A 27902-nucleotide genomic window follows, 5' to 3' on the forward strand; every position below is an offset into this window, starting at 1 on the left:
TGTACTGAACTTGTAACGGAAACACACATAATAAACTTTAGTTATCAGAACACTATTAATAAGGAACGTTAAGATGGAAGTGTTTAACCATAGTTCTACAAAGATAACATAACATCTATTTTGAATACACGTTTTGACAGTTGTAATCATAAACCTGTGCACAGAAACAAGAAACAATATACTGAAGAGTGTATGTCTTTGGATGGTGAGAATGAGGTTTTTTCCCTCCACTTTTATTTTCCAAGTGTTTGATAACGAGTTCAAATTATGTTCACAATGGAGACATGACTATAAGCTTTTTAGTAACACTACCATAAGGAATTCAAGAAATTTAAGAAAATAATGCTCAACTATAAGCCTACAACACAACAGCTGTTGACTATCAGCATACATTTTAAAACAGTTATAATTGCAGTATAAATATAATTGTGTCCTGCTCTTTCCACTTAATATTCTGTAAATATATTTCCACGTTACTACATAACTCTTCATGATTATCATTTTTAAACAGCTGCGTAAGAATCACAGATATGTTCACTTAATCATTCTATTGTTTGGCATTTAACTTGCTCCTAATTTTGCACGGACACAAGATTGAAACGAACACCCTGACATTTGGCAAGTTTTCTGAAAAGTTCCTACCAGTTAATTCTGCCAGCAGTGAGGAACCCAAGTTCACCCCAGCATCAGCAATAGCTCTCGACTTAACAGCCCTCTTGTGAGGTAGCGCCTCACTGCTTGTTTTCTCGGATGTCCATTTTAACCGGTCTCTCGATGCAGCTGGCCTTCACCTACACCACACCATCAAAATGGCCCCTTCTAAACCGCCCAGGACATAGTCTCATTGACATGTCCTTCCAATCTGTTCCTGACATTTCTTTTGTCTGCTTTCTCACTCTCCTTGGTCTGCTGCTGTGTTGGGACTCCCTTTGGCTTACTCAGTTCTTCTCTGTGCTCAGTCCAAAATCCCCCAGTACTTTGGCGTTCCCAGCAGCTCTGACACTCTCCTTGAGACCTAATAGTACAGATCTAGGAGAGTGAGATTGGGCACATTCCCCAAGAAAGTATTTTAATTTTCTTGCCCAAATTATCTGCGTTTTTGCTCACTTCTTCTACAGATCCACTTTACCTTGATTTTTAATTTTTGAAAATTTTTTCCAGCCAACTTAAAGCCCAAAAATGTCTCAATAGTCATGTGAGGGGAAGCAAAAGGAACACAGGTAATCCACATGACAAGATACAGGAAACCACAAGCTATGAGGCCAATCTGTAATTAATGGAAAACTAAGGCAATCAGACCAACACAACACTGATGGATAGCTCAGAAGTACTTAGGAAGGCTGAAAGAGGAAGGAACAGATAATAACAAAACAAATTAAGGCTGCTGGGGAACCTGAGTCCATGTTAAGCTTGGGCTGACTGTAAATTAGGCTTTAAAAATATGCAAGTTAGACATAGGGTTGAGGGTCCGAGAAGTGAGGACAAGAATAAGTTCAGCAATAGAAAGATCTAAGGATACTAGCTCCTGGGCACCCAGGTGCGAACTGACTTGTGGCAGTACATTCTAAGGAAGCCACACTGCTACTTACTGATCACTTAAGGCAGGAAGCGCACACAGAAGTGATGAAAGTTGTTACCTGCATCCTTATTTACACCATGAGGGCCTCCTCCTATGGTTCTCAACTTTCACTAGGAACTGCCTTGATCCAGTAACAGGTTGCAACCCACTCTTTTAAAGGCAAAGAAGCAACATTTACAGGGAAAAGCTTCGGTTTTTGTGAATTCACTATTGAACACACATTAAGTTGGTTAAAAAGTTTGCAAGAAAATCACTTCAAGGTACAATGTAGCAAGGGATCAACTTGGGTCAATCCACATAATTCAAAGGCTTAGGACAGCATTAGGCTCCAAAGTGTTGGTGTAGACAGATGGTTGAAAATGAAGATCAAAGCACTTCTCTTTTCAAACAGCACAGAGTAAAAGAAATTTTATCTTCCCTGCCTACACCCTTACAGGAACACTTAGAGTAAGGAATAACACACAATTACTCAAAAATATACTGAAGGGGTTAAAATAAAGCACAATAAATCTTTCACAGGATCTAAGAGGCTTACAAATATATTCTAATTCGTTGCTCATTTCCTCCTCTCCGCTCCCTGCCAAATCAAAGCATTCCAGGTAATTCTGCACAGTAAACTCTAACTACGTATCATATTAAATCCAAATATTTGTGATCACGCTTTTGCTATGATTTGCTATTTTTTATACATCCCAGGAAAATTATGTATAGGTTACAGAAGTGTCATTTACTGGTGGCTGGGGCTATTTCTGTAGTCTCAGAATCTCCTCGGCTTTCCCTCAATCTGACTACTCGGATGAAAGGTATGTGCTGTGGTTTCCCCACATGCACACTGTTGTTTGATGGGGACAGTTAAGGCCGGTGGAACCTCTACCACCTTCAGTTCCTTTCCAGTCCAAGTTGTTTGATGTTAAAAGCCAAGGTAAATTTCCTTCTGACATTATTATGAATTGGTTTGAATTCTCTGTGAGGTTTAAGTTCCAAGTAAAGGTTTTCCAATCTTTACACTTGTGTTCTCAGCCAGTATGGTTATTCTGGTGTCTAGCAAGAGATAGGCGGTCACCAAAGAGCTGCCCACAGACATCACATTTGAAGTACTTGTCATCAGCCCTATCGTGGTCACTAGCACTGGTGCTGGCATGTCCAGTGTAGTGTGAGCTTTCCCCATAGACATTTCCGGCCTCAAATATGATCACCCTGGCATGGGTCTTCAGGTGCTCACCATAGGCTGAGTTGGAAGTGAAAGTTTCTCCACATTCCCTGCAGTCATAGTACGGTTCTTCCACTTCAATCTCTTGATCTTCACCTTCTTCTTCTGGGTCTTCAATTCCTGCACCATCTGGCTCATCAGCATCTCCCTCTGCCTCCTCAGCCTTTCCCTCTGGCTCTTCTGCTCTCTCTTCTGGGTCTTCAATCCCCACCCCATCTGGTTCATCAGCATCCCCGTTAGGCTGCTCGGCCTCTCCATTGGGTTGCTCGGCTTCCCCATTGGGCTCTGCAGCCTCCCCATCTGGCCCTTCGGCCTCCCCATTGGGCTCAGCAGCTTCCACATTGGGCTCAGCGACTTCCACCTCCGGCTCAGCAGCCTCTACCTCTGGCTCAGCAGCTTCCACATTTGACCCCTGGATCCGCAGAACTTCCCGTGGAACAAGTACATTGGCTTCAACTTCCTGGGCTGCTGCTTCTTCCTCTTCAAGATGAAGCTTCTGATGTTTAGTGAGAACTGTGTTATGAATAAAGGACTTCCCACAGTCCTTGCACTCATAGAATGGTGAGTCTCTTTTGGGAGGCTCAGTAAGAAATGAAGTGTGAACGAAGGAAGCCCCATAATCATAGGGCTCATCTTTCTCATGAATTCTCATGTGATCCCTCAGGTCTGACTGAGTGAGGAAGGATTCTCCACATGTTTCACATTCATAGTGCTCTTCAGCCTGACTTCTCTGTGACTCAGGGAGGGATAAGCCTGGACTAACAGCATCTCTACTTCTTTGGCCCTGTTCCAGTGAATCCTCTCCCATATGAAGTGCCAGATGTTCATTAAAGACAGAGCCATGAATGAAGTCTTGTCCACACAGTTGGCACTGAAGAAACATTGCTGTAGAAGGATTCTTCTGTGGGTCATGAAACCTCTGTGGGTTAATGACCAGAGGTTGCATGAAAGGCTCATCATACCTCCTCTGTCCATAAAATGGATCTTGCTCATGAACTTTCTGATGCTCAAAAAGAAATGAGCTGTGAACAAAAGACTCCCCACATGCCGGGCATTCATAGAGCTGCTCTCCAGTGTTATCTCTCTGATATTCACTGACTGAATGAGTATGAATTACAGAATGCGTATATTCACGAGTGTCAGTGAGATACTCTCTATTATGAACTTTCTGATGGTCCTTAAGGTCTGCACGATCTGCAAAGCCCAGCCCACAGTCCTTACATCCATAGATTGTGTCCTCAGAATCATCCTGCTCATCCTCGTCCTGCTTATCCTCCTCATCCTGCCCAGGCCCATCAAGGCCTACAGAGTCTCCAAATAGCTTCCCCCTATGGAATTTCTCTTGGGCATAGATTTTCTGATGTGCACCAAGGTCTTCAATGGTAGCAAAGTGTTGCCCACAGTCCTTACATTCTTGCTGCACTGGCTGTTGAGCATCACTTGTCTGTGCTGGCTGTTGAGCATAACCTGTCTGCACTGGCTGTTCAGCATAACCTGTTTGTGCAGGCTGTTGAGCATAAGTAATCACCACTGACTGTTGAGGATAACTAGCCTGCACTGGCTGTTCAGCATAACTCTTTTGGGGGTCAGTGGAAGCTAAACTTCGAATAACAGATCGTTCATAGTTTTGGCTTCCAGAAAGCTTCTTTCTATGGTGAATCTTCTGATGCTCAGTGAGGTCAGAGCTACGAACAAAGGACTCTCCACACTCTGGACATTCATAGCATTTCTCTCCAGGGCGAAATGTTTCAGGTTCACCAAAATGTAGGGAGTGAATTACTGAGGTCTCGCAGTTCCTACGCTCAGTGTTTTTCTTCTTAGCATGAGCCTTCTGATGTTCATGGGCATTTGAGCTGGAAACAAATGACTGGTCATCCTTCTTAAACTCACTGGTTCCCTCTCCAGTAAGACTTTTTGGAGGTTCAGTATGGGATGCACTGCGTATAACAGAGTTATTTTTACCCTCTTCATAAGGGCTCACTCTGGCAGGAGTTTTCTGTTGTTTATCATGAAGATCTGAGATATAAGTGGAGGACTTTCCCTTCTCATTACATTCACTTCCATTGAGACTTTTGGGACGTTTGAAAGTGGCTAAGCTATGAATGACAGATCTCTCGTATTTCTGTCCTTCAGAGGTCTTCTCTCCAGCATGGACTTCCTGATGTTCGATAACACTTGAGCTCTGAATGGTAGAGTCTGCAACCACTTTCAGCTTACTGGGCCCCACTACACTGTGACTTTCCTGAGTTTCAGCAGAGGCTAAGCTATGAATAACAGACCTCTCATTTGGTTTCCTCTCATAGACATTTTCTTTAGTGGGAAATTTCTGGTTGTCATCGGGGTTATAGCTAATGGTGAATGCCTTCTCGTCTTCATTTTCAGGTGGTCTTGTTATAGTATGACTCTTCTGAGATTCAGTGAAGGGCACATTATGAATGACAGACTTCCCATAGCCTCTGCTTTCATAGAGATTCTTTCGAGAATAAATCTTGTGATTTTCACTGAGGTCTGAGCTTTGCCTAAAGGCACCCCCACCATCTTTAAAGTCATAGAGCTTCTCCTCTGAGCAAGTTTTCTGCCGTCTTTTAAGGGACTGACCTGGAATAAAGGTTTCCTCACACAGTTTACTCTTCTTTTCAAATAAGTTTGCTCTAGTGTGAATCTTCTGATGTTCTTTCAGAGATGAGCTGTGACGGAAGGTCTCCCCACACACCTTACATTCGTACATTTTCTCTTTAGCATATATTTTCTGAAGCTCCTTAAAGGTTGGGCTGGGCTTAAAGGTTTCCCCATGTTCATCATCTTTGTCATCTAACCCATGAGTTTTCTTCTGGTGTTCAATTAGGGCAGAACTATGAAGGAAGGTTTTCTTACACACCTTACACTCATAGAATTTATCTTTCCCATATATTTTCTGAAGCTCACGGAAAGTGGGGCTAGGCATGAAGGGCTCCTCATATCCCTCATCATTACATTCTGTGAAATACTCTCTAGAGTGACTTTTCCGATGTTCAGCAAGAGTGCCACTCTTATTGAAGGTTTCCCCACACTCCTTACATTCAAAACGCTTCCCTCGAGCCTGACTTTTCCGAACCTCACTGACCGCCACACTATGAATAAAGGATTCACCATACTCATAGAGATTCTCTCTAGTGTGCATGATCTGATGTTCAACAAACTCAGAAATCACACTGAAAGCCCTCCCACACTCATCACACAAATAAGGCATTGCCCCAAAATCATGCAGCTGCGACTCAATGAAGGAGGAGGAACTAAGGCTGGTCATGCTCAAGGATTTTCTCATGTCACTACATTCAAAGGGTCTTTTCCTTGGACCACCTCTCTGATCATGAATGGAATCATTCCCATCTGTGTCAAATTGATAGCGCCTTTTCCTTTCAAGAATTCTCTTTTTGGAAACATGGTCTGAGTCACAATTAAAGCCTCCCCCAGAAGCATTCCCTTCACAGCCCCTCTCCTGAATCAATGACTCCCTCTTGTTGAAGGAAACTTCTTTCCAATCATGGTCTGGCCTTGCGGGGAACCTCAGTGATCGATCATTAGAGTCCCTTGCCCTTCCAGATTTGGAGTTTCGTGAAACATTATTGATGAATTTTTCCATTATCACTCCATGGGAAGATTCATCTTCACAAATTCCCCGGCGAAGGGTTGACTTTTTGGTTTCGGGCATGGTTTTCAGACCTGAAAAGAAAGAGCAAACGTAAATACTCCCTAGGTTCTGTACTTGAGCAAAATAACAGCAGGATTTCTCTGATGGCAGTGTGAATATAAATTGTTAAAGGTTCATCAGTACAGCTGGTCCTCCAGTAACATCGTTTCATTTAACGTCATTTGGTTTTACCATGGATGAGATGCCGTAGGAAGTTAACTGTTTATGTCAATTAGCCTATGGTAAAACTGGTTTTGTTAGATGCTTCATGTAAAGCCACACTACCTATGGACATTAAGTGAGGACTCACTGTATGTATATATAGTGTCCTTCTCATTGATTAAAGTGGCCACTATGCATATCTGCCTAGTGCTTACCTCGACTGGTGCTTGGGTAGCCACTTCTCTTTGACCTTGAATGGCTTTGTGTCATGTGGGAGTGGCCATCGTCTTCGGCAAGCTGAACCCCTGTTCACGATAATACGACAGCTCATACTCAAGTAGGGGACCAAGGCTCATCACCATAAATCGATGTCTGTTTTTCTTTGAGCCACTAAATGTGAAGTAGCCCATATCCAATCCTTTGAATGTCTTCTATTTGCAGCCTCATTTCTTTACTACCACTCTAATTTGAATTTTAATTAATCTTCCTGACTCCACCTACAAATTTGTGCCTAGACATTCATGTGTCCCTAAATTCAGTGCATCCTTTTTAGGCTTCACCTTCTCACAATCACCTGATAAATCTTCACATACTTGTTCATTGGCCTCCATGGTTTTCCTCCTGCCTTGCAACTCTTCTTACCCTACCTCTTCTCCATACACTAGAACTCCTCAAGTCTCTACTGCCTTACACAACACTCTTGGTACAGTTCTCTCTTCCCAGCACCAGACCTACCTAGCCAACTGCCTGCTATGACCATGCTAGTTGTCTTGTAGGACAGTCCAAACTGGAGCTCAGGATCCTGTTCTAAGTGTAGATGTAAAAATCTCTGCTGTTACCAGTCTATAAAAGTATCGACTCTTGTGGCAAGCGCCATCTCTCTGTTCTTTCTACCCTGTACCATATGGTCTTCACCCACAGCCAGAACGATTTCTTAAAAACACAAATCTCTTCATTTATTCTTCTGATTGAAATCTTTTAAAGGCTTTTTATCACCTTCGAGGACAAATATATTAATATGGACTCTCATATCCTGCAATTGAAAAGAATAAGGTAACAAAATGCTCCAGTGATGGGAGAAGCAGCAGCTTACCCAGTGAAAGCAGCTTCTTGTAGTTTTCCATGTTGTCCTGAATTGGGTTCTGAAGCTTCCTGTCCTCAGTGAGGTCCAAAACGTCCTGGTATGACCCTGTATCCTAGAACAGCAAACACAGGCCTCTCAGTGGAGTCGGTTCCCATGGGCATCCAAAGAGAGAAGAAGAATGCTGGCAACACAGGAGCTACACACACAAAGGTATGCAGAAAGTGCTCACAGCGTTTAGGGTTCTGAGTGATCCAAGTCAAGTTTTACTAGGGACCTACTTTGTACCTACCTTGGCGCTATACTCTGAGGAAGATCCAAAAGACGTATGACACATATTCCTTGCCCTCATGCAGCTTATAATTTGGTTGGAGAGAAAAGACTCATGAAACAATCAGAGAACAATAAACAATAAAGTGGGGTACAGATAATTAGTGCTAAACGGGTTTAGTGGAGGGACAGTTCATGGTGGGCTAGACTAGTGAACAAAGGTTTTGTAGAGGGCCTGGGGTGGGGCTTTAAGTGGTGGGTAAGATTCTGACACAGAGAGAAAGGGGGCTGATGGGAAAGCTTCAACAGGCTGAATATCAACTATGCATGGCACACGTGGGGAACAGAAAGAAAATGTGTTTTAGCAGACATCTGGTCAGGAGGTGTGCCTTAAGCCTTGTTCCCCAGCCCCTGTCCCCCTGCCACCCTCTTGCACACACCTCCTTTGTACAACATGGCTACACTGTGGGCTCTTCTTGGTGTGTACAAGTTGTAAATAACCCAGGAATCACTTAATCACTGAGTGCCTTCATTTTATAGCTGCCTTTTCTGTTTTAATGGATACTTTCCTAAAAAGAACTATTAAATTCCTTGCATTCCTCAGGAGAGTCTTCTGTGTAGAATCTTGCAGGACCCTTTCTTATTGCTCCACTGCAATATGACTGCTTTCAGAGGGTACCAGTCCTGGGGAGTATGGCACCAATGCCTGGAGACAGACTGCAGGAGGGAGATGGTGCCATGGGAGGCCCATGGGCTTTGGAGCTAGAGAAAATTAGGGTTCAAGAAAGACTGCACCATTTCTGAGCTGTGCAATCCTGGGAACAGAAATCTTTCTGAGCCTCAGGTTCATCTGTAAAATGGAGAGAAGGGCATCAGCCTGCCTTGCAGCTCTGTGGGTGAGGCTATTCTGCAATGTAATGAGTGGTTTAAATATTAGGAAAAATTATATAAAGAAAACATACTATTATTACTCTAAACTATTATATAAAGATATTTGGATAATTTATTATCATTCCATGACTGAGAAGTAGCATGGACATTGTAGCCCTGTGGAAATGAGCAAAAAGAGTGTTTGCACAATTGGGTACAACTCTTATTGAGAAAGATAAATAAGCAAATGCATTGGGATTTAGGACAAAGCAACTGCCAGCATCTGGTAACTAAACAGCAAAAACCATCAAAACTAAGCAGAGCTTCAAAAATGAAACTCTAGGTCAGGGCTGAGAATTTCTAGGACAATAAATGAACTAGAAAAGCTCAGGAGGCATTGCAAACTTGGCATAATTAGCACTCTGTACAGCCTAAATCACGTTATTTTTGTGGATCAGATGGCAAGTTCCAGAGCAAGAGTTCCACTGTGCTTTGTTTTGCAATAACAGTGCTTCCTCAGGTCTCAGCCCTGGTTTATTATAGTAAAGATGCACCTGTGAGAGAGGAGAGGGCCAGAGCTCCTAACTTAGGAGCTGGCAAAGAGCAGATGAGGTCAAGAACCTTGGGCGTGCTGAAGGAATCATAGGGGTCACCATCTCTGGTGTTGACAGACCCTAAGGGCAATGGCAAAAGGGAAGGGACTTTTTTCATATCTTTGTCTCCATTTGCCTAGTCTAAGTAAAAATGTACATTAAATTCTGAATGCTACTATTCCTATGAAAGAAAAATGATGCTTTGATGTAAAATTGATAATCTGTTGCAAGTGGGTAGCTCTAAAGCAGTTTGTTCACTTTGTGTTTGTAATCAACAATGGTACTTAAATTTATACAAGCTGCAATCAATTCCCCTGTTAATAGATGCTGTCTAGAGAACCATTAAGAGATTCAGACGTAATGCTAAAAGGAGATGAGAACTTCCTCTTTTGTACATGCCCAAAATGTAATTTATATCTTTAGCTGCTGCTATTTCTACAATACTGAGTTAGCAGGAATCAGTGGACTACACAGACATGGTGGGGTCAACTCTTTACTGTCAAGGCCAAGCATTTGAAAAGCAACACGAGACAAAAATCTAACTACCAATCTCCTATCACCTTCAATTCATAAAAGAGTATTTTAACACCTCCCCAAATAAAATCATCCACATTTCCCACTTCCCCACACATCACTGAACACTTCATCACCGGCTCATAGACCGGTGTTCAGAAATCACCGAACCAACTTCACAGGTGACACATTCACACTGGGGAGGCTTCTTTTTCAAAAAATCAAGTTTAACAGTTTGTACAATTAACATTTTTATGTGGATTCCTAAAATCTTAGTCTATTTGGTTTCTCCAAGTAAGAAATCAAAATCTGTGACAAACTAAGTATGCTACAAAATTGAGGGTATTTCTCCCAATAAAACAAAGATATAACCTATATTCAGGCTTGGAGGACCTGGGTCACCTCTGACCCCACCCATCTGCTATGACCCCCTCCCATGTATTGCTGCTGCAGAAGCTCTGCTTTCAACATCTGAATACTCATCCTCATACTCATATGTAGGTCCTTGCCCAACTCTAAGACAGTGGACAAAGTACAGAGTTTTCAGGGTAGAATTCAAAGCCCTCCACCATCTGACCCATCAAATACATCCTGCCACAAGAACCACTATTAATCAACTTCAGAGCCTTGGAGACAGACCTGCACACTTTGCTGGGCTACAGGAGGCCAGGGACCCAGCCCATCCACACTTCCAGGCCAGCCTGAGTCTCACACCCTCTGTGTTCCTGTCAGTCTAGCTTGTATTTGGTTCCTGCTTCAAGGCCTTTACTTGGGTCTTCCCTAATGCCTGAGCTCCCCTGACCCCGTGCTGCAGCTGGCCAAGGGCTCTAACCAATCAGCAGTCAGATACACTATTTATATGGAGGTTTATTTGTGCTGATTGTTGTAAGACTGAAAACCTCCAGAGTAAGGGCCTTGTCTTGGTCACCTTCATACTCCCCATAGCCTGACCTAGGTGGGTGCTTGAATGTGAAAAGAGATGCAGACTAAGCCCTGTCTTTCTGGTAGCCCTCCTCCACATTGCCGTGTCACAAGTGACCTTCCTTCTTTCTTAAGGGTCAGCTCAAATCCCATGTCCTTTCCCTTTGCCAGTTTCCCTAGTGCAATACCTCTTACAATGACTGCCATACCTGCCAGCATCACGTGTGTGCCTACCTGGTGCCGGCACTGTATCAAGCACTTCATGCACACGTGTGAATCTCACTCACTCCTCACTGTACCCATTTTACAGATGAGGGAACTGAGGTTCAGCTTAGTTAAGAAAATGATGCCCAGCTGCACAGTTAGCAGGTGGCAGAGCTGGGCTTCAAACCAAGCTCTTGTCAGCTCCAGAGCCTTTGCTCTCTCTCACCAGTCTGCCCTGTGGATTTGCAACTTCTCTGACTCCCTACTGAGGGACAGAAAGTTCTCCAGAACCGCCCCGCTTCCCCGGTCCACTAGAGAACAGCCAACATGACAACCTACTGAGTGACACAAGTGCTGAGTGGGAGAATTCCTTTGACTATGTGGATGAATCAGGAAATAGGTAGCAGTCGCCCTAGCCACTTGTCTCCTCTGGGGACAGGCTGGGATCCTTTCAGGGAGTGACTGGGGCTCCACCACCCAGGTGGAATTTTAGAGGCAGAGGAATACACCCTGGTGGGAAAGAAAGGCATCTCTGCCATGAAATGAAGACAGCCTGTCCAGGAAGAGAGGAAACCTAAGCATACCTGGGACTGCGACTCATATTCCATCATGAGGTTTCTACGTCTGTGTCCTCTTTCCATTGCAAAAGTTGTTTTCTCCATCACAGGAAGGGAAAGATCCCGCTGAGGAAATCCTGGGAAAGGAAAAGCATCCTGAAGGAAAAGGCTCTGCCACCTGTGCAGGCACATTAGGGAGCTGGTCAGAATGCAGGACTTACTCCTTCTGGGACTCCTGGTGTATGGCCAGCGCTCTCGAAACTCCAGGTCCCTGCTTCTGCCCCTCCGGTCCCAGTCCCGCAGCCGGTCTCGCTCTCGCTCCCAGTCCCTGTCCCAGTTACGATCCCAGTCCCGGTCTCGGTCACAATCCCAATCCCGATCTCGGTCACGATGCCAGTCCTGGTCCCAATCCCTGTCCCCTGTGAAAGCCAGACGTTCGACGAGTGAACAAAGCACTCTGACCCACGGGTTCCCTTTTTACATGTACATCCCCAACCCCCGTGAGAGAACACAACCCTTGCTCATGACTTCAGGAAATAGATCTCCAATGGGGATCTCCAGACACCCAAGGGTGATCCGTACTCTCCATCACCCTAGACCTGGAACACCGTTTCTGGAGGCTTCACCTAATGGTGGCTTCCTTTAAAGCAAGTCTTAAAGCTTCAGACACTTCTGCCGATTCCCCAGTTCCTACACGACCAAGCCCACAGCCAGGAGAATGGACATCGGCCGCTCTGCTGTCTGGCTTACCCCAGCAACTCTTAATGTGTACGGTACAAAACACATGCCCTGCCCAAAACCAATGCTCCTTTTAAGAAGTTTTAAAAATGAAATGGCTTTAGAAGCAAAGGGGTGAACTTTGCCCCTCCTGGGAAGGCTATGGGCTCAGCTTGAAATAGCCTACTGCAAATTTCCAGCTTGAAATACTTCCATCATTAAAAAAATATACATTGTACCTTGGCTGGTGTGGCTTAGTGGACTGAGAGCTGGCCTGTGAACCAAAGCGGGGGTCACTGGTTCGATTCCCAGTCAGGGCACATTCCTGGGGTGTGGGCCAGGTCTCCAGTAGGGGACACATGAGAGGCAACCACACATTGATGTTTCTCTCCCTTTCTTTCTCCCTCCCTTCTTCTCTCTCCTAAAAGAATATGTGTGTGTGTGTGTGTGTGTGTGTGTGTATACAGACATTGCATTTCGCTCCATAAATTGGTGTCTACTTGATATAAAAATGCCTCATTTTGTCATCAATTAATCGACATTCCCCTCAGATCTCTGAGCAGAAGCAACTGCCCTGGGGAAGGCGGGGCTGCCTTCACTGGGGTCTAGATGCCCACCGTGCACCTGCAAACATTGGGCAGACTGGGCTGAAGTTTGGAAATGGCCCCAGGGTTGGAATAACCTGACTGGTTACTCACTGTAGAAATAGGCGGAGCGTGGTGGGGGGGATTCCGCTCCCTTCCGGCTCATGCTGTCTTCACTGTGGATGTCACTGTTGTTGTCTGAGAGGACACCAGACACCCACTTAGTGTGTGACCATCTTTTGCCCACACTCTCACAAGTTTCCCCAAGTGGTGGAGAAGACTATCCCAACCCCCACCCCCAAACAATCCCACCTCCATGAGAAGCTTGAGTGTTGTGAGCCCATCACACTTCAACTTCCCACCATACCTGGGTGGGGACACAGCTGTAACCATGCCTACCTCATCTCCAACTGCAGCCACGTATAAGTTCCTGGGGCACCACACTCATAGGTCTAAAGAAACTGGGGTCAGAGTGCAAGGCACGTGCCAGCTCCTCACGGAACCCCTTGCACTGAAGTATCTCCTTTTCCCTACATCCCAGGGTGGTGAATGGGTGGTTTCTAACCAGGGACACTGGCCATACCACATGTTTGGTTGTCATATCTGGAGAGGGAGGTACAACTGGCATCTTGTGGGTAGAGAAGCCAGGTACCACTACACACCCTACAACAGGACACCCTCCCATGAAGAGAGCACAGTGCCAGGACATGAGCAGCGCCGAGGCTGAGAAGCTGGGGACACGCAGCCTCCTGGTGGCCACATCATCCTCGCAGTCTCACCTTCTGGCTCATACATTTCCTTGTATCTCTCCAGCAGGGTCACAAGCTTTTCACAGCTCTGGGGCCGTTTTGCTCGCACCCAAGGCTTGATCCTTTCTGGGAGGATGGTCAGGTACTGCTCAAGGACCAAGAGCTCCACAATCTCCTCTTTGGTGTGAGTCTCTGGTTGTAACCAATCGAGGCAGAGGTTTCGGAGTTTGATCAGGGTCTTCCGAGGCCCAACAAATTCCACGTAGAGGAAGTTCCGAAACCTCTGATGAAAGAATTCAGAGTCAGTTGCACCTTCTCCTACGACGGCATCCGGGTCCTTAGTCAAGTCACTGTCTAGCTCATACAGATCTGGGGCCCGAGACTTCTTGGGCTTGCTGGCAGACAAGTACTTTGGAGGCAGCATTTCTCTAAGTAAAATTTTCAGTGGAGCAACCAAACATGAGTCAACAGGAAAGATGCAGCAGCCTGTGACAGTCAGTACTCAGGGACCTGCAGATCATAAGGAGATACACACATGTCCCAGAAGTTGAGGAGCAGGCAGTGGTACAGGGCTGCCCTAAAAGTAGCATCAACAATGCTTCTGTGAATAGGCCAAGGCAGGCAAGAGGTACATAAATCCCCCAATACCCAGACACGGGACACCGAGTTACAGGCATGACCTCTGGGCCCCACACAGACTGAAGGAGTTAATTCTGCTACTAACTGGTTTTGTGACTCTGGGCATCCTAATGTCCTAGAGCCTGTCCCCATATCTGCAAGTAAGGAACAACAGACCCACCCTCCTTAGAGCTGTGAAGCTTCTATAAGCTAATACACCTAAGAGGCCTCATCACCCAATACCTGACATAGTGGACATGTCAAGATGCTAGCCATTACTAGAACTGGATGTTTTTTTTTTCTTAGCAAAAATGGACAGAGGGCATTAGGGGACAGGGCCAATCCTGTCAGTTCTGAGCATTTCTCCCAGTAATGTCACTGTTAAGGCAGCAGACAACATTTAATAGACAGAAGGCTGCATGACATGCTGGAAGTGCTCAGCTCCAGGGAATATGATTGTAGGACTCTCTGCACCTGTGATGCTGTAGAAACTGGTAAATTCCAATTGAGTAAATGAAAAATTCAGCCTCTCAGTCACATGAGCCACATTTCCAGGGCCAGTGGCTCCCATACTGGACAGTATATAACATGACCATCACCGTGGGATATTCTGTTGGCCAGAGCAGCTGTCCAGTGTCTGAATCTGCAGGTGTCTGTCCTTGAACCCAGCTGCAGGCTTGTGCTAACACCACTCCCTTGGTTATCTTTCCTGGGTTATCTTTCCTTTCACTTCATCTACTGCGTGTTCCAAACACTGATTGTATTTAAATGTTAGAGTTACCTTGCCTGTCTCCCACAGGAGCTGTAACCTCCATGAAGGGACTGGGGTTGACCGCCTGACCCAAAGCCAGATGTCCACGCTGAACAGCATGCTGAAGGTGGCGTGTGCAACCCAGTTTACAACTGGTTTTAGACACTGGCTTGCAGAAGCACAGCAGGTCTAGGGAGGGAACTTCCTGGTTTACCCTCTATGTCACTGCCCCAGGGAGCATTCTGGAGGTCACTCACCCTAACCTGCCCACTTTTCTACCTGCCCCTTCTTGGATGAAAGCACTGGTAGGTCCTACAATGTGGCCTTGTACACTGGTGGGGGACGGGGGATAAGATGAAATACTGGTGAATCCACAGAAACTCTGTGCAGGGGGCAAGGCTACAGCATTCACATAAACAGTAGGGAGGAGACTGAGTGACCACGAGGCCTCTCTGTGCTATGCACAGGCCTCTGCCTCAGCCTTCCAAAGATGTGCTGTCTGTCTCCCAATGATCAGCTTTCTACTTTGATAATCTTCTGTATTATTTCATTTATTTGCTTAGCTGTCTTAATTTTTATCTGCTTCCCTTAAAAAATACTCTTTAAAAAAACCAAAACTTTTTAGACAGTATAAAAGCCGATTTTCAATCCTTCTTTAACTCTCATGTAACCAATGAAGGCCATATAGTCCCTTCACTTACACCATTTACCTTCATGTAAGGTTTATTATGTAGCCTTTTATCACTGGTCAGCCACAACTGGTGTTAAGGAAGGCATCATACAGGGAAAATCTCAGTTTGGGTGGCTCAATTAACTTACTCTGGCTTCACTTCTAGAGAAGAAAACCATGTACAGCAAAAAATGCCCCACTTTTGTCTTAAAAGGAAAGCTAGGAGTTTGAATTGTTCTTTTAAAAAAATGTCTAAAGAGAAAAAGATGTTTCAATTATTCTGAGTCTCAAAGTAGACCATCATTTGGGAACAAACGTAGGAGATGCAGTCCCTTGCTCTCTTTGCTGTGGCTGGTGGCACCATGCTGCCATGTACATGGTCCACCCACTGCCACCTTCCTCTGGCCTTGGTGACTTGACTCCTCCCTGCCTGCCTGCTCTGTCCTCCCTCAGGAGGAGAATAGAGAGGAGGGCACTAGGTAATACCTTGATGAGGGGAAGAATTCTAAAGCTAGGGCAAGGGCAAGTGTCCCGGCTCTGGAGCACTGCTGTGACATTTTGGACAATAGCACAATTCTACCCAGAACCTGGCTCAAAGGGACTGCCCCTGACAGGAGCAGAGTCCTCAAAAGCCAGCATGCCTGCACTGAAAAGCGGGAGGGCAAAGAGCCCACACCTGCCCTGTGGCATCCAGATTCAAGAAAAAATCCAGGCCCCCTGCAGGACAACAGCTCAGCCTCTCAGAGGCTACAGGACATGCTACATATGCAAATCACCTGTTTGGGAGCAGGATCCTTCCTGGAACTTCAGAACAAGCCACTATCCACAGGAACAGAGTCAAAATGCCAGGGACCTGAAGATATTTTAAAGAAAGAAATACATGGACAAACACAGAAGAATATAAGAACAGTGTCACAGAATTAATTCTCCAAATGGCTGTGGACCTGGGTATTTTAAGGGGTGAGGCCTTTCATATCATCTTCAAGAAAAGGCCAATTCCCATGTCATAGAAACCAACCAGACAAAAGAAATAGAAAGTTTTCAAGTCTTCGTTATGAAACCAGAACTCAAAAACCCAAGGCAAAGATCAGTATTAACTGCAGAGCAAACTCACTTAACGAAAGCAGACATAAAAAGCCCTAACACTATCATTATTGAACATCATTCTATAGAATTCTAGCCAATTACAAGACAAGAAAAACAGATATGAGGCATAAAGGTACAAAACTATCATTCTCTTATATAAGACTGTCCACTAAGACTTTATAAATTAATGGAAATAGACCATATAGTAAGGAAGTCATTTGTAAGTGCCCTTAAATATGTATCACCAATAACAAAATTTTCAAAATAGAAAGAACTCCATTATAAAAATAAAGATTTAATGAAAATAGCACCACCCTGGCAGGGTGGCTCAGTTGGTTGGAGCGTCATCTCAATAGATCAGAGTTGCAGGCTCAATCCCCAGTCAGGGCACATACAAGTACCTACCAGTGAATGCACAAATATAAAAGAATGACAAATTAATGTCTCTTGCTTTCTCTAGAATCAATAAAAAAATTTTAAATAGCACCTACATGTATTAAATCATATTGTAATATAAAAGGCAGTAACCAGAGACACAGGATCATTATGGAAGATATATAAATTCAGTACACTGAAGTTCTAAATCTCCCCCATATTAAACTATCTTAGCTATTGGAATTTCAAAAAATTGTGAGAACTTGACAATGGCTCTAAGCCAACATCTAAGCCATGTGGATCAACATTCTGAAAATTCATGTCAAAAGACCAGCAAGGCCAAACACAAAATTTAAGAAATATATTAATATAATCTTGGTATAAGAAAGTTCTTTTACAGTATAATTCCTAAAGAAAGGTGAAGTGAAAATAACAAATGATGGTCTTGTCTATACCATCAAAGCCAAAATAATGAAAGGACAACAACAACAACAAAAAACCTACTTGCTATTTATAACAAAAAGACTGATTCATTTAAGAACCATAATATGAGTTTACTATACATAGTTGAGTATGTGATGGTCTATGAAAATGGCATTTAAAAATAGTAAGGAAATGTATGGGTTATTTTAATAAATAGGAATAGGAAAACTAGCCAGTCATTAACTTTGGGGAAAAGATTATAACCTATATAAAAATGCTAAATCTACAGTAAAAATGAGCCCAGATCAGTGAGTATGGCTCAGCTGGTTGGACATATAGTCCCACAAAGCAGAAGGTCATTGATTTGATTCCCAGTCAGGGCACAGGCCTGGGTTGTAAGGCAGGTCCCCAGTAGGGGGTATGCCAGAGGAAACCACACATTGATGTTTCTCTCCCTTTCTCCTTCCCTTCCCCTTTTTCTAAAAATAAATAAAAATTTTAAAAATTAAAATAAAAATAAGTCAAGATTACTTTTTATTATCGAAGAACAGGAAAGGGCTCTTGTAACCTGATATTAAGGACAACCTTGACTTCCTACATGGACTTCTCTATTACATTACTTTTTTCCCCAACAGGTATGTATTTAAAAAACATAAAGCACCAGTAGGTGAAAACTATATATAAGACATAAAGGCTTAAAAATTTCATGGGGAATCAAGTTTGTTTGTTTTTAAAGAAAATATAAACAGACAAACATGATGCAGGAAGCAGAAGAAAATCAAGGGAGGCAATAACATTTTCAGGAGCAAAGTATTCACCATGTTCTATAAAAATCTTCCACATCACAGGACTCAAAGGACTTCCTAGCTCATTAATATTATGACTGTCGGAATGCCTGTAAGTATCCAGTCACAAGGTAATTTCCAACTTCTATGCCAAAAATTCACTCATTCCTTGTCTCAAAAAACTCAGGAAAGTTAAATAAATTATGATCTTTGTTAAATGTACTCAAGACTTCATGACCAGGACAACAAAACAGCCCTTGGTCAACAAGAACTTCAAAAATGAAGGATTTTAAACAGAAAAACCTTAGAGAAGACAAATCTTAACGACTCTTTCCCACAATGTCAGAGAAAATTCATTTCAGAGTAAAAAAGGGCCTTGGGAACAGAATAATCATGTATGTGTGAAGCAATTAGCATTCTCACACACACTGCTTGTGGCAATGTAAATTTTATGGAGGGCAATTTGGCTACTTATCAAAATTAAAAATGTATATATCCTGTCCTACAATTTCTACTTCCATGAATTTAATCCCAGAGATAGACAATGATATCTGGTGCAAGAATATATGTATTGAAGTAATTGATAATGGACAAACTATGTTACCATTCATCTAGTGATTATGAAACCTTTTTAAATAGTGAGGCAATTGTAAATAAATGGATAGGAGATGATCTATAGGATAGTTTCAGTGCAAAACAGGACACAACAATTGTATGGCATTCAAACAAACTACAAAAACAGATTCATTTACTTGGACATAAATAAAAACCCAATGAAAAGGTTGGAGCTTTGACAAACTGAGAATCCAGTTCCACCGGAAGCATAAATGTACAGGAATATCAAGAAAGTGAAAGACAAACAGCAACTAAAGTTCACATTCTATACTGAAAATTTTTTTCTGATTGTGAACTTAGAACACTCTAAATTTGAAATGCAAAAAGGAATGGAGGTGTCTTTTATTAATCATTTTTTCTGATTTCCCTTTTTATGAGTAGTCTTCACAACAAGTTTATAGGGAAGTTTTCTCCTATCTTAATTTGTGTGCCATGTTTAAGTACATTGCTACATCCAAAGACTAGGATACCGAGAGGCCTTTAAAAAGAATGATGTAAATCTGTATGTACTATGGTGGATAGTCATCATAAATTACGGGGTTTAAAAATACATATACACATGTGCAGAGCTCCTTGGTGTTGTCTCATTTCAGGAAAAACAACAAATTTGATCAGTGGGTGTGCCTTGTCATTTCTACATTAAATATTCTCTGGTGTTTGAATGTTGCATTGCCTTTTGTGTTTGTAATCAGAAAATAAAACTACAAAATTTTTTGGAAACATGAGATATAACATTCTACCAAAAGTTCTGTTTTCATTCCAACTTGTGTGATGAAACTTTTTAGTGCAATGTCCTTTCAAGAGCAGGATTTTAAAAAGTCTGACCACATTCAGGGGACAAAGGTAAGGATACACAGGAACCAGGTCCAACTCTGGTCCTAGGGGCCAGCAGAGGCCACCAATTCCAAGGGGAAGGACACAACAGAGACAAATGATGGGGACCAGCCCTGGTTGGTGTAGCTCAATTGGCATAGCTCGGTTGGCTGGAGTGTTGTCCCATCCACCAAAAGGATAGGAATTTGATTCCTAATTAGGGCATATGCCTGGGTTATGGGTTCAATCCCTGGTCAAGGCACATATGGGAGGCAACGAATCGGTGTTTCTCTCTCAAATCAATGTTTCTCTCTCTCTAAAATCAATAAACATATAAATGATATTTTTAAAATTTGTTTAAAAAACATATTTTTAAAATAACTTGCAATGAAGTTTCTGTCTCTACATGGGCAGGGGTTATGGGTTTCTAGCTGTTCTTCCATCTCCAAGACCTGTTCGTAAGTACACTAGACATATAAGCATGAAACGGGGTGTGCAGTATCAGCACTGCATGCAGAGTGCTGTGCATGAGCTGGACTGCTGAAAACCACAGGACAGTGGCACTGACTACTGGACAAGATTGCCATTGTGGTGTGTGCTGAGGAATTTATGTCACTGGAATATTTTCTAACACTTTGCTTCCTCTATTTCACAAAAATGAGCAGAAAACAAAAGCATCTCACAATGAATGTAAATGAGATGACCAAAGATGGACTTCATCAGGCACCCCTGCCACAAAGTAGGGTGGTCAATGGCTTAAGACTTCAACTGAACTGGGAAGAACTCTATTAAATGTTACACATCAGAGGCTACAACTGTGGCTACAACATGAGGAGAGATGAAGCAACCCTGTGACCCCACTGTTTAATTGACTGCAGGCTCCCACCTCCATCAGTGCTGACAGAAGTCCCAAGGAGTCTCCTGCAAGCCTGTGTTACTTACTCTTGTCCCTTGTCAAAGTGCACCTGCATCAGCCCCTCACTCGTTCTACCCACCTGAGAACTTTAATGTCAGGAACCCAGGCAGTTACTGTCTTCGTTTCTCAGAGACAGAGTGGTGTCTGGTTTTTCTTCTCTCCCAGTGTGTGCCATCTTCCTGCCTGTCCGCAGACTGACATTCTCTACTTCAGCATGCACGAGGAGGAAACGCTGCCCAGCCCATCCTACCTCACACCCCAGGCTAGGTACTCAACGCTGCTATGGCTCGGTTCACCCCCACTCTTCAAGTCTCCAAGTGCAATCACAGCCAATCCTTTCAGGGTAGTGGCTCTAACACTTGGGGGGAGGAAAGCTGTACTTGCCTTTCCAGGTGTGACAGTGTAGGAAGACTGTGGTTCTCTAGGAAAGAGCCATTCCAACAAGCATTCCAGGAGCTATATGTACTTTAAGAACCACTGCCCTAGGCTTTGGTATCCAGTCTGGTCTAATCAACCATGCAGAGGTACATACAGACAAGAGGGGCTGTTGGGGTAATGATCTTACATGGGAATGTGAGCAAACAGTAAGTGACCACCACCCTACCACATCAGCCTATGGTCCGTGAGGCATCTCCATGTCACCCTGGGCTTACCTCTACCACTTAACTGTAGCACTTACCACATTGTACCAAAATTTCCTTTTGTCGTCCATTGTTGAGGGGTTTCCTGATCAGACCTAACTTGAATGGACTGGGGGAGGTGGGGGCTGGAGATAGAGGGCTTCTGGTATCATGGTAACCGTAGCAGCAGCTTCACTGCACCCAGATGGTAACACCGCTATGCTGCAGGCCAGTGTTATTCAAGTCTGTCCACCTGTTCTTGTTCTGATTCCATACTCACCAAGCAACCTTCCCATTATGATTTTGTTTCCCTTGTAGGTCTTGCCTACAGGGATAAAGTCTGCTAATCATACATACTTTTGAGTATTTGGGTCTCTGCTACAGTGATTTCCCACAAGAAGTCAATAAACCAAAATTGAGTGAACTGTTTTTCCACATAAACTAATATGTCAGTATGGCTTATGTAAGGCTCCTGGGCTTCATTAACATGGATCAACCAACATAAGGCGAGTCCTTAGGCAAAGTAAGGTTCCTGAGACTCCACTGGCTTGAGCACCAGACACTAGATACCCAGAGCAGTCACTGAGGTCAGGAATAAACCAAGCCATCCCCAGGGGCCCATTTGGAACAGCATATTACACTTTCCCCAGATGGTAATAAACCATCAGTGTAGCCACCTACCTTGGCGAACATGTTTTCTTCCTCTACATTTAACTGAATTTCTCATTCAGGCGACACTAAGGCCAGCGATTATGTTGCTCACTTCCCGAGATCCAAAGTCTAGCATGATCCTGTCCCACATCAGGTCTTGTATCAATGTTTGCTGGCAGTATGAACAAGCTTACTTTACTCACTTCCCCAGGTAACATGACTCACTAAGTCTGGTCTGAATCCATCAGCAAGTCATGAACAGAGTACTACCCTCATGAGTCTCTCTCCTCACTACCTTTCTCAAATCCATCCACTTCATCTACCTACTGCTATGACCCTAATCCAAGCCACCATCTCTCACCCAGACCTGAGGGGAGTCTCACTGCACCCACTATTTCTACTTTCCCCTTCTGAACCCTGCAACCAAATGCCATTTCAGAAACAAAAATCCAATTAACATGTTATTTCCATAGTTAAAATATCTCGATGGGCCCTGGCCAGGTGACTCACTTGGTTAGAGTGTCATCCTGTACACCAAAAGGTTGCAGGTTCCATCCCTAGTCAGGGCACATACTTAGGTTGTGGGTTTGATCCCTAGTCAAGGTGTGTACAAGAGGCAACCATCAATGAATGTCTGCCTGTCTGTCTCCCTCCCTCTCCCCACTTCTTCTCCCTCTAAAATCAATAAACATCCTTGGGTGAGGATTTAAGGAAACAAAAAATCTCAATGACTTCCCACTGTGCTTCAGATCAAGCCCAAGTACTTACCGTAGGCTCTAAGGCCTTTCACCATGCATCCCCAGTTTACCTTTCTCCCAACTCAATCAAATGCTACTCCACTCCTTCCTTTGCTTTAGGCATCCTAGACTTTCAGCTCCTCTCTGGATCCCTTAGTAATGTCCATGTTCCCTCTTCTGGACACTACTCTTCCCATGATACATTACCATCCACTACCCTTCCAGACTTAACTTTAATGCCCCTAGATTTCTCAGGGAGGCCCTATATGGCCTCTCCCAGATTAAGGTAACTACCTGTAGTGAATATTCTCTTTGAAGGCATGGGTCACACAATTATTTTTTTCAAGTCCTTCTTTAATACATTTTGAGCTCCAGGGAGCACTTCCTTTCCCACTTGGGACCATGTTTAATAAATAAATAATGAATCTCTCATGCTTCTTTAGTCACCCAATAAAAGAGAAAGAGTAGGCCTGAAGGAGTAGCTAAGTGTGGGAAGAGAGGACACCGAAAAGGAAGGCATGAGGCCAAGGAGAATTTCTGGCAAACACACAGTCCACCAGAAGAGTCATTCTCAGTGAGCACAAATGGTGCCGTGGCCATGTGGGTGGGACACATGTGCCAGGATGAGGAAGAATGTGCCCACTCCAAGGATGGGGCAGCGCCATGAGAAGGGAATTTGGCTCACCTGGACTCGGCCACCTAGTGTCGTCTCCAAAAAGGGTAGAGATTCAAGAAGGCAAGCTGAGGGGAAAAAAAGAGAAAACATGAAACACCAAATTCACTTTTTAATTACTGGACTCTTCAGGCTGGAAATGACCCCACAATACAGCTATATCTTCTCTCCCACACTGACAAGAGGTCAATGACGTTATGTCCATGGGTGTGCAAGTGAACTTCCGGGTGTCTTAGAACCTTCTCTAACAAGCAAAACAAAATAGTAAAGACAGGGGACTTTGGATTGTATATATTTAAGAACCCCATTTCTCACTTATTAGATATGTGGCACTGGCCACCCTCTAAAGCAAATGACACATGTTGAGGGTTAAAAATTGGGGGGGAAATGGCTAAGAAGATACTATTATTTACTGCCAATTACAGGCCAGGTACAGTGCTTAGCCCCTTACTTTTATTAACTGTTGATTCTCATCATGGTGCTATTCATTTTTTAGCTCTCATTTCACAGAAAAGAAGCAGAGCGCCAAAAACTCAATCAGAATGCCCATGGAAAACTACTACAGATCAATCTCATGTCATTTTGGAAAAATAGTACACCTACTGATATTTTCCATGGGCACCAAGGAAATGGACACAGGGAATAATGACATAGGTACCTAGCCCCTTAAGGGACATGAGGTGACACTCCAGTTCTGCCCCTTAATAGCCAGTGAGACTGGGCCAGAAATTTAACTCTGCTGCAAATTTAAGCAATATGAAAGGACTAGTTTACACTATCAATATTACACTAAAGTACTATCAGTATTAGGTAATGGTATGATTAGTTAATCTTTGGTGACGTTTTATAGGTTCTCAACATTCTCCCAGGAGACTAACACTGCCGGTTTCAAGTCCCTTTGAGCCTCAGAGCATGCATTCCATCAGGGGCCCAGGGGGAACTACCCTAGTGCTATAGATCTGGTTTATGTCAATGGTATCAGTCACTGGCGGATGTATACTTCAAAAATAAAAAAATAAAAATTCAGCCTTGGAAACTGCATTCCTGAAGGACCCAGAAAAAAAAAATCCAACACTGGAAACTGCAGTCCTGAAAGACCCAGGGACACCGATACAAGCAGCTCTGCACAAGCGTGGCCCCTGCCTTCTTCTCCTCCACTCCCAGTCCCCCGCCCCACCCCCCACCCCCCAATCCCACAGGAAACTTCGCCCCAGAGCCAGAGGGCCTGCCCTGGGCCCCAGGCCCGGCCCCAGCCACCTCCACTCCTCACTTTCCCACATCATGGCCCCTGGTGGCCATCTTCAGCTCTGAAGTCTATCCCACAGAATCTTTCCTTCGCATACCCCCTACTAATTCTCAATATTACACCCACAGCCTGCCTCCTCCATTTGCTCAACTTAAGATCCTGCTTTTCCCTGATTCTATTATAATTCTTAAATTCAGAGCCCAAGTCCTCTTCTAATGACCCCCACTAACTATGCAACTGAATCTGGTCCCATTTCCTGACATGGCTTTGGCACCCCTTAAAAGAAAGACGCCCATCGCCACATCATACGGCTTTCCAAGATGGCACTGCTTGCATTGGGCTGCCAGATCAGTGCCTGCGCAGTAGCCAGCAGAAACAGTAGGGGCTGGGAGCAAGCTCTGTGCCTGCAGTCCCTCAGCCTGTCCCCACAGCCCTGCTGTCACTCCAGAAAGTGCCTGTGTAGTAAGCTTTGGCTGCAACCTCCAGGCTGCCCCTGTAGCCCTGCCATCATTCAAAATGGCGCATGTTCTGTAAGCCTCTTTGGCCTCCAATAAACTTGGCACTAAGAGAGCTTAAGCCCCATCCATCACTCCGGACAAGGCAGGCCCTCCCTTAGGCCTGCCCCCTGCAGTCAACCCTGCTGTCACTCAAGATGGCGCCTGCGCAGAAAGCCTTGGCTGCCATCTGTTGGCCAATGTAGTACTGGAGTGGGAGGGGCTCCACAGGCCCTCCATTGGGTCCGCCCCAGCAGCTCCATGGTCATTTACCGTAGTACCTTTGCAGTAAGCTTCAGATGCCACCTGTTGGCCAATACAGTGGTAGAGTGTGCAGGAGTGTGTGTAGCTCCCTGTCAGTTACTCAGAACAGGACAGATCCACCCTTGAGTCCACCCCTTGCAGGTCCACCATGATGTAAGATGGCGCTGGCGCAGTAAGCCTCTGATGCCACCTATCGGCCAAGAAACACTGCAAGATGGACTGGGGTCTGCACCCTCCCCCACCATCAGTCAGTCAAAATATATCATCTCCTGCCTCAGGCCCACCTCCTGAAGCTCCACAGTCATGAAAATGATGCCTGCATAGTAAGCTTCAGTGGCTGCCTGTCGGCCACCATAGCGCTGGAGTGGGTAGGGGGCTGCAGGTCCCATCAGTCAGTCACTCGAAACTCGCTGCCTTCCCTTGGGCCTGGACCCTGCAGTTAGGCATGCTGTCACTCAAGATGGCGCCAGCACAATAAATCTCTCCTACCAGTTGACCAACATAAAGCCAGAGTGGGCGGGGCTCAGCAGCCCCTCCCTCAGGTCTACTCCCACAGCACTGCCAGTATTCATGATTGCGCATGCGCAGTAAACTTACGCCACCGCTGTATGGGCCAGCTTACCTACAGCTTACACAGTGGGAGGGGCTTAACAGGGCCGTTAGCCCCAAAAGACCATACACTAGCCTACCCATCTGACAGGGTGACAGGGCTGACAGCGCTCCTGGACAATACACCGTGGCTGCACCCTTACCCCCGCAACCAAAAGATGCAGCCACACACATCCCAGGGTAAAAACAGTCCTTAAAAGATAACAGGGTGAGCCTCTGCAGCCCCCAGGCACCATGACAACCTGTAGCCCAGTCCCTCCAGACACACAGTTCTACAGCGGCAACATCTACGGCAACACCAGGCATAGTGCTTGGCTTCACCAGATGCCACATGGACCCAGCTGGTCAATCAGGCCACTAATTGTAGCCCAATCTCTGAGTTCATACCCCATGCTAGTTAGGGTGGGGCCAGACACATGATCAGAGAAAAAGGTATGAGAAAGGCAGGACCCCACAGCCTTCGGTCACTGCAAAGAACACAGGCCACTGCAGCCACCAAAGACACAACCCCTGATCCCGCCCCCTGCGGTCAACCAACCAAAACTGCGCCTGCGCAGCAAGCCTCATCCACCACCAACAAAGATGGCGCCAAGGTAGGCAGGGCTCCTCGAGATCTCAGCCTAAAGCGCCAAGCGGTCACCACAGCTTTCGACCCCACCCCAACTCAGTTAGCCAATGAGGACAGCATCTGCACAGCAAACCGTAGCCGCCCACAGATATCGGGGCGGAGCTCCTTGGCCCACAGAAAAAGCTCTGTAGGCAGGACGGCTTTCGACCCCTCCCCTTATAGCCCTTGGCCCCTCCCTCCGCCACTGCGGCAAAACAAGCTCCGCCCCCAAACTCAGCAAGGATGCAGAGTGGCCCAAAAACCTACCCAACCACGGACCCTATGGGATGGGGGTCCAGCTCTGCAGCCCCCAAATCCAACCCAGGAAAACAGGTGGGCACAAACGAGACCGTGCCATCTATGCTCATTAGGGACTGGCCACCCCTTGAATGCCCACCCTGGTAGGCTTATGGTGACAGGAGCCCGCTGCCGCCAAGGCCATCACTACCCAGTCCCATATTCCTGCAAGATGGACTAGCAGCCACCCAACTCTGCAGCCACCTCCACCAGGCTGCCGGCCGCGCAAGATAGCACTGCTGCGGCAAGCGCGGCAGCTCCCGGCCGCCCGCTAGGACTCTGGCCCGCCTGGATGCCAAGGGTCCCACACCTGCAGCATGTGACCGACGTGCCCAATTGGTACGGAGGCACGGGCGGGCGGCCGGCCGGACTCACCTCACCGCACCGTAGGCACAGCCGTGGGTCCGACGGCCGGCGAGGCACAGCCCACGTACTAGCTAGCACACCCACACCACCCCCAGTGACCAGTGGCGCCAACAGCCTAGGGTAGACATTTCCGCTCCTCCACTCCAACCTGGTCCTTCGGCTCCCGGGCGTGTGCAGAAAACCTCTGCCCGCGACTCCTTGTGAAGCTCTCCGCAGAGGCGGGGTTCCGGCACGGGCCAATCAGCGGCCGCGCGCCACCCTAAGTGGCCCCCAACCGTGCCCCCAAACCCTGCCAATCAGAACACAGTTGCTGTAGAGACCACTTGGCGCGAGAGCCCAAGGTTGACGTCAATGGAGCCCACGCTAGGGGCCCCAGGAGGGATCTGAAAAAAGCGGTGGGGGTGGTGTACAACCCCAGAAAAAAAAAAGGCGGGGAAACGCGGAGAAAGGCCCACTAACGGTTCCAAAATGCAAAACTGCTGAACAAGGGGAAAAAAACGTATATTTGTCTAAAAATTTAAAGTCCAACGGGCAAAAACATGTGTGTTGAATTCTAAAGACAAACAATGCAGGAGACGAGACTTCTCCGCCTGGGACACACAAAAG

The 27902-nt window shown here is 45.3% G+C and overlaps 1 protein-coding gene across 3 annotated transcripts; it reads right to left on the minus strand.

The window, feature by feature from the left end:
* PEG3 (paternally expressed 3) lies at positions 1–27482 on the minus strand. 3 transcript variants are annotated; one of them, XM_036013374.1, is made up of 11 exons: positions 27306–27482; positions 23426–23481; positions 16496–16572; positions 13711–14190; positions 13046–13129; positions 12098–12103; positions 11852–12049; positions 11658–11767; positions 7715–7817; positions 6837–6926; positions 1–6491 (listed from the first exon to the last, which is right to left on the minus strand). In XM_036013374.1, exons 4-11 carry the CDS (start codon positions 14102–14104, stop codon positions 2596–2598), a joined length of 4881 nt encoding a protein of 1626 aa, XP_035869267.1. In that variant the 5' UTR covers positions 14105–14190; positions 16496–16572; positions 23426–23481; positions 27306–27482; the 3' UTR covers positions 1–2595. The 3 variants fall into 3 exon arrangements, with proteins under 3 accessions (XP_035869267.1, XP_035869268.1, XP_035869269.1); XM_036013375.1 differs by lacking the exon at positions 16496–16572; XM_036013376.1 differs by lacking the exon at positions 6837–6926.
* Positions 27483–27902: the final 420 nt, after the last annotated feature.

The sequence above is a fragment of the Phyllostomus discolor genome, chromosome 12 (assembly GCF_004126475.2).
Source record: "Phyllostomus discolor isolate MPI-MPIP mPhyDis1 chromosome 12, mPhyDis1.pri.v3, whole genome shotgun sequence".
NCBI lineage: Eukaryota > Metazoa > Chordata > Mammalia > Chiroptera > Phyllostomidae > Phyllostomus > Phyllostomus discolor.

Bases quoted from the DNA above. Each gene is read 5' to 3' on its own strand.
- PEG3 (XM_036013375.1), bottom strand. From the start codon at position 14,104: ATGCTGCCTCCAAAGTACTTGTCTGCCAGCAAGCCCAAGAAGTCTCGG. The intron at 6,927-7,714 runs GTAAGCTGCTGC...TATCGTGAACAG, and splicing joins CAAGAAGCTGCTTTCACTGG to GGGTTCAGCTTGCCGAAGAC. The intron at 6,492-6,836 runs GTAAGCACTAGG...CTTTCTTTTCAG, and splicing joins CTACCCAAGCACCAGTCGAG to GTCTGAAAACCATGCCCGAA.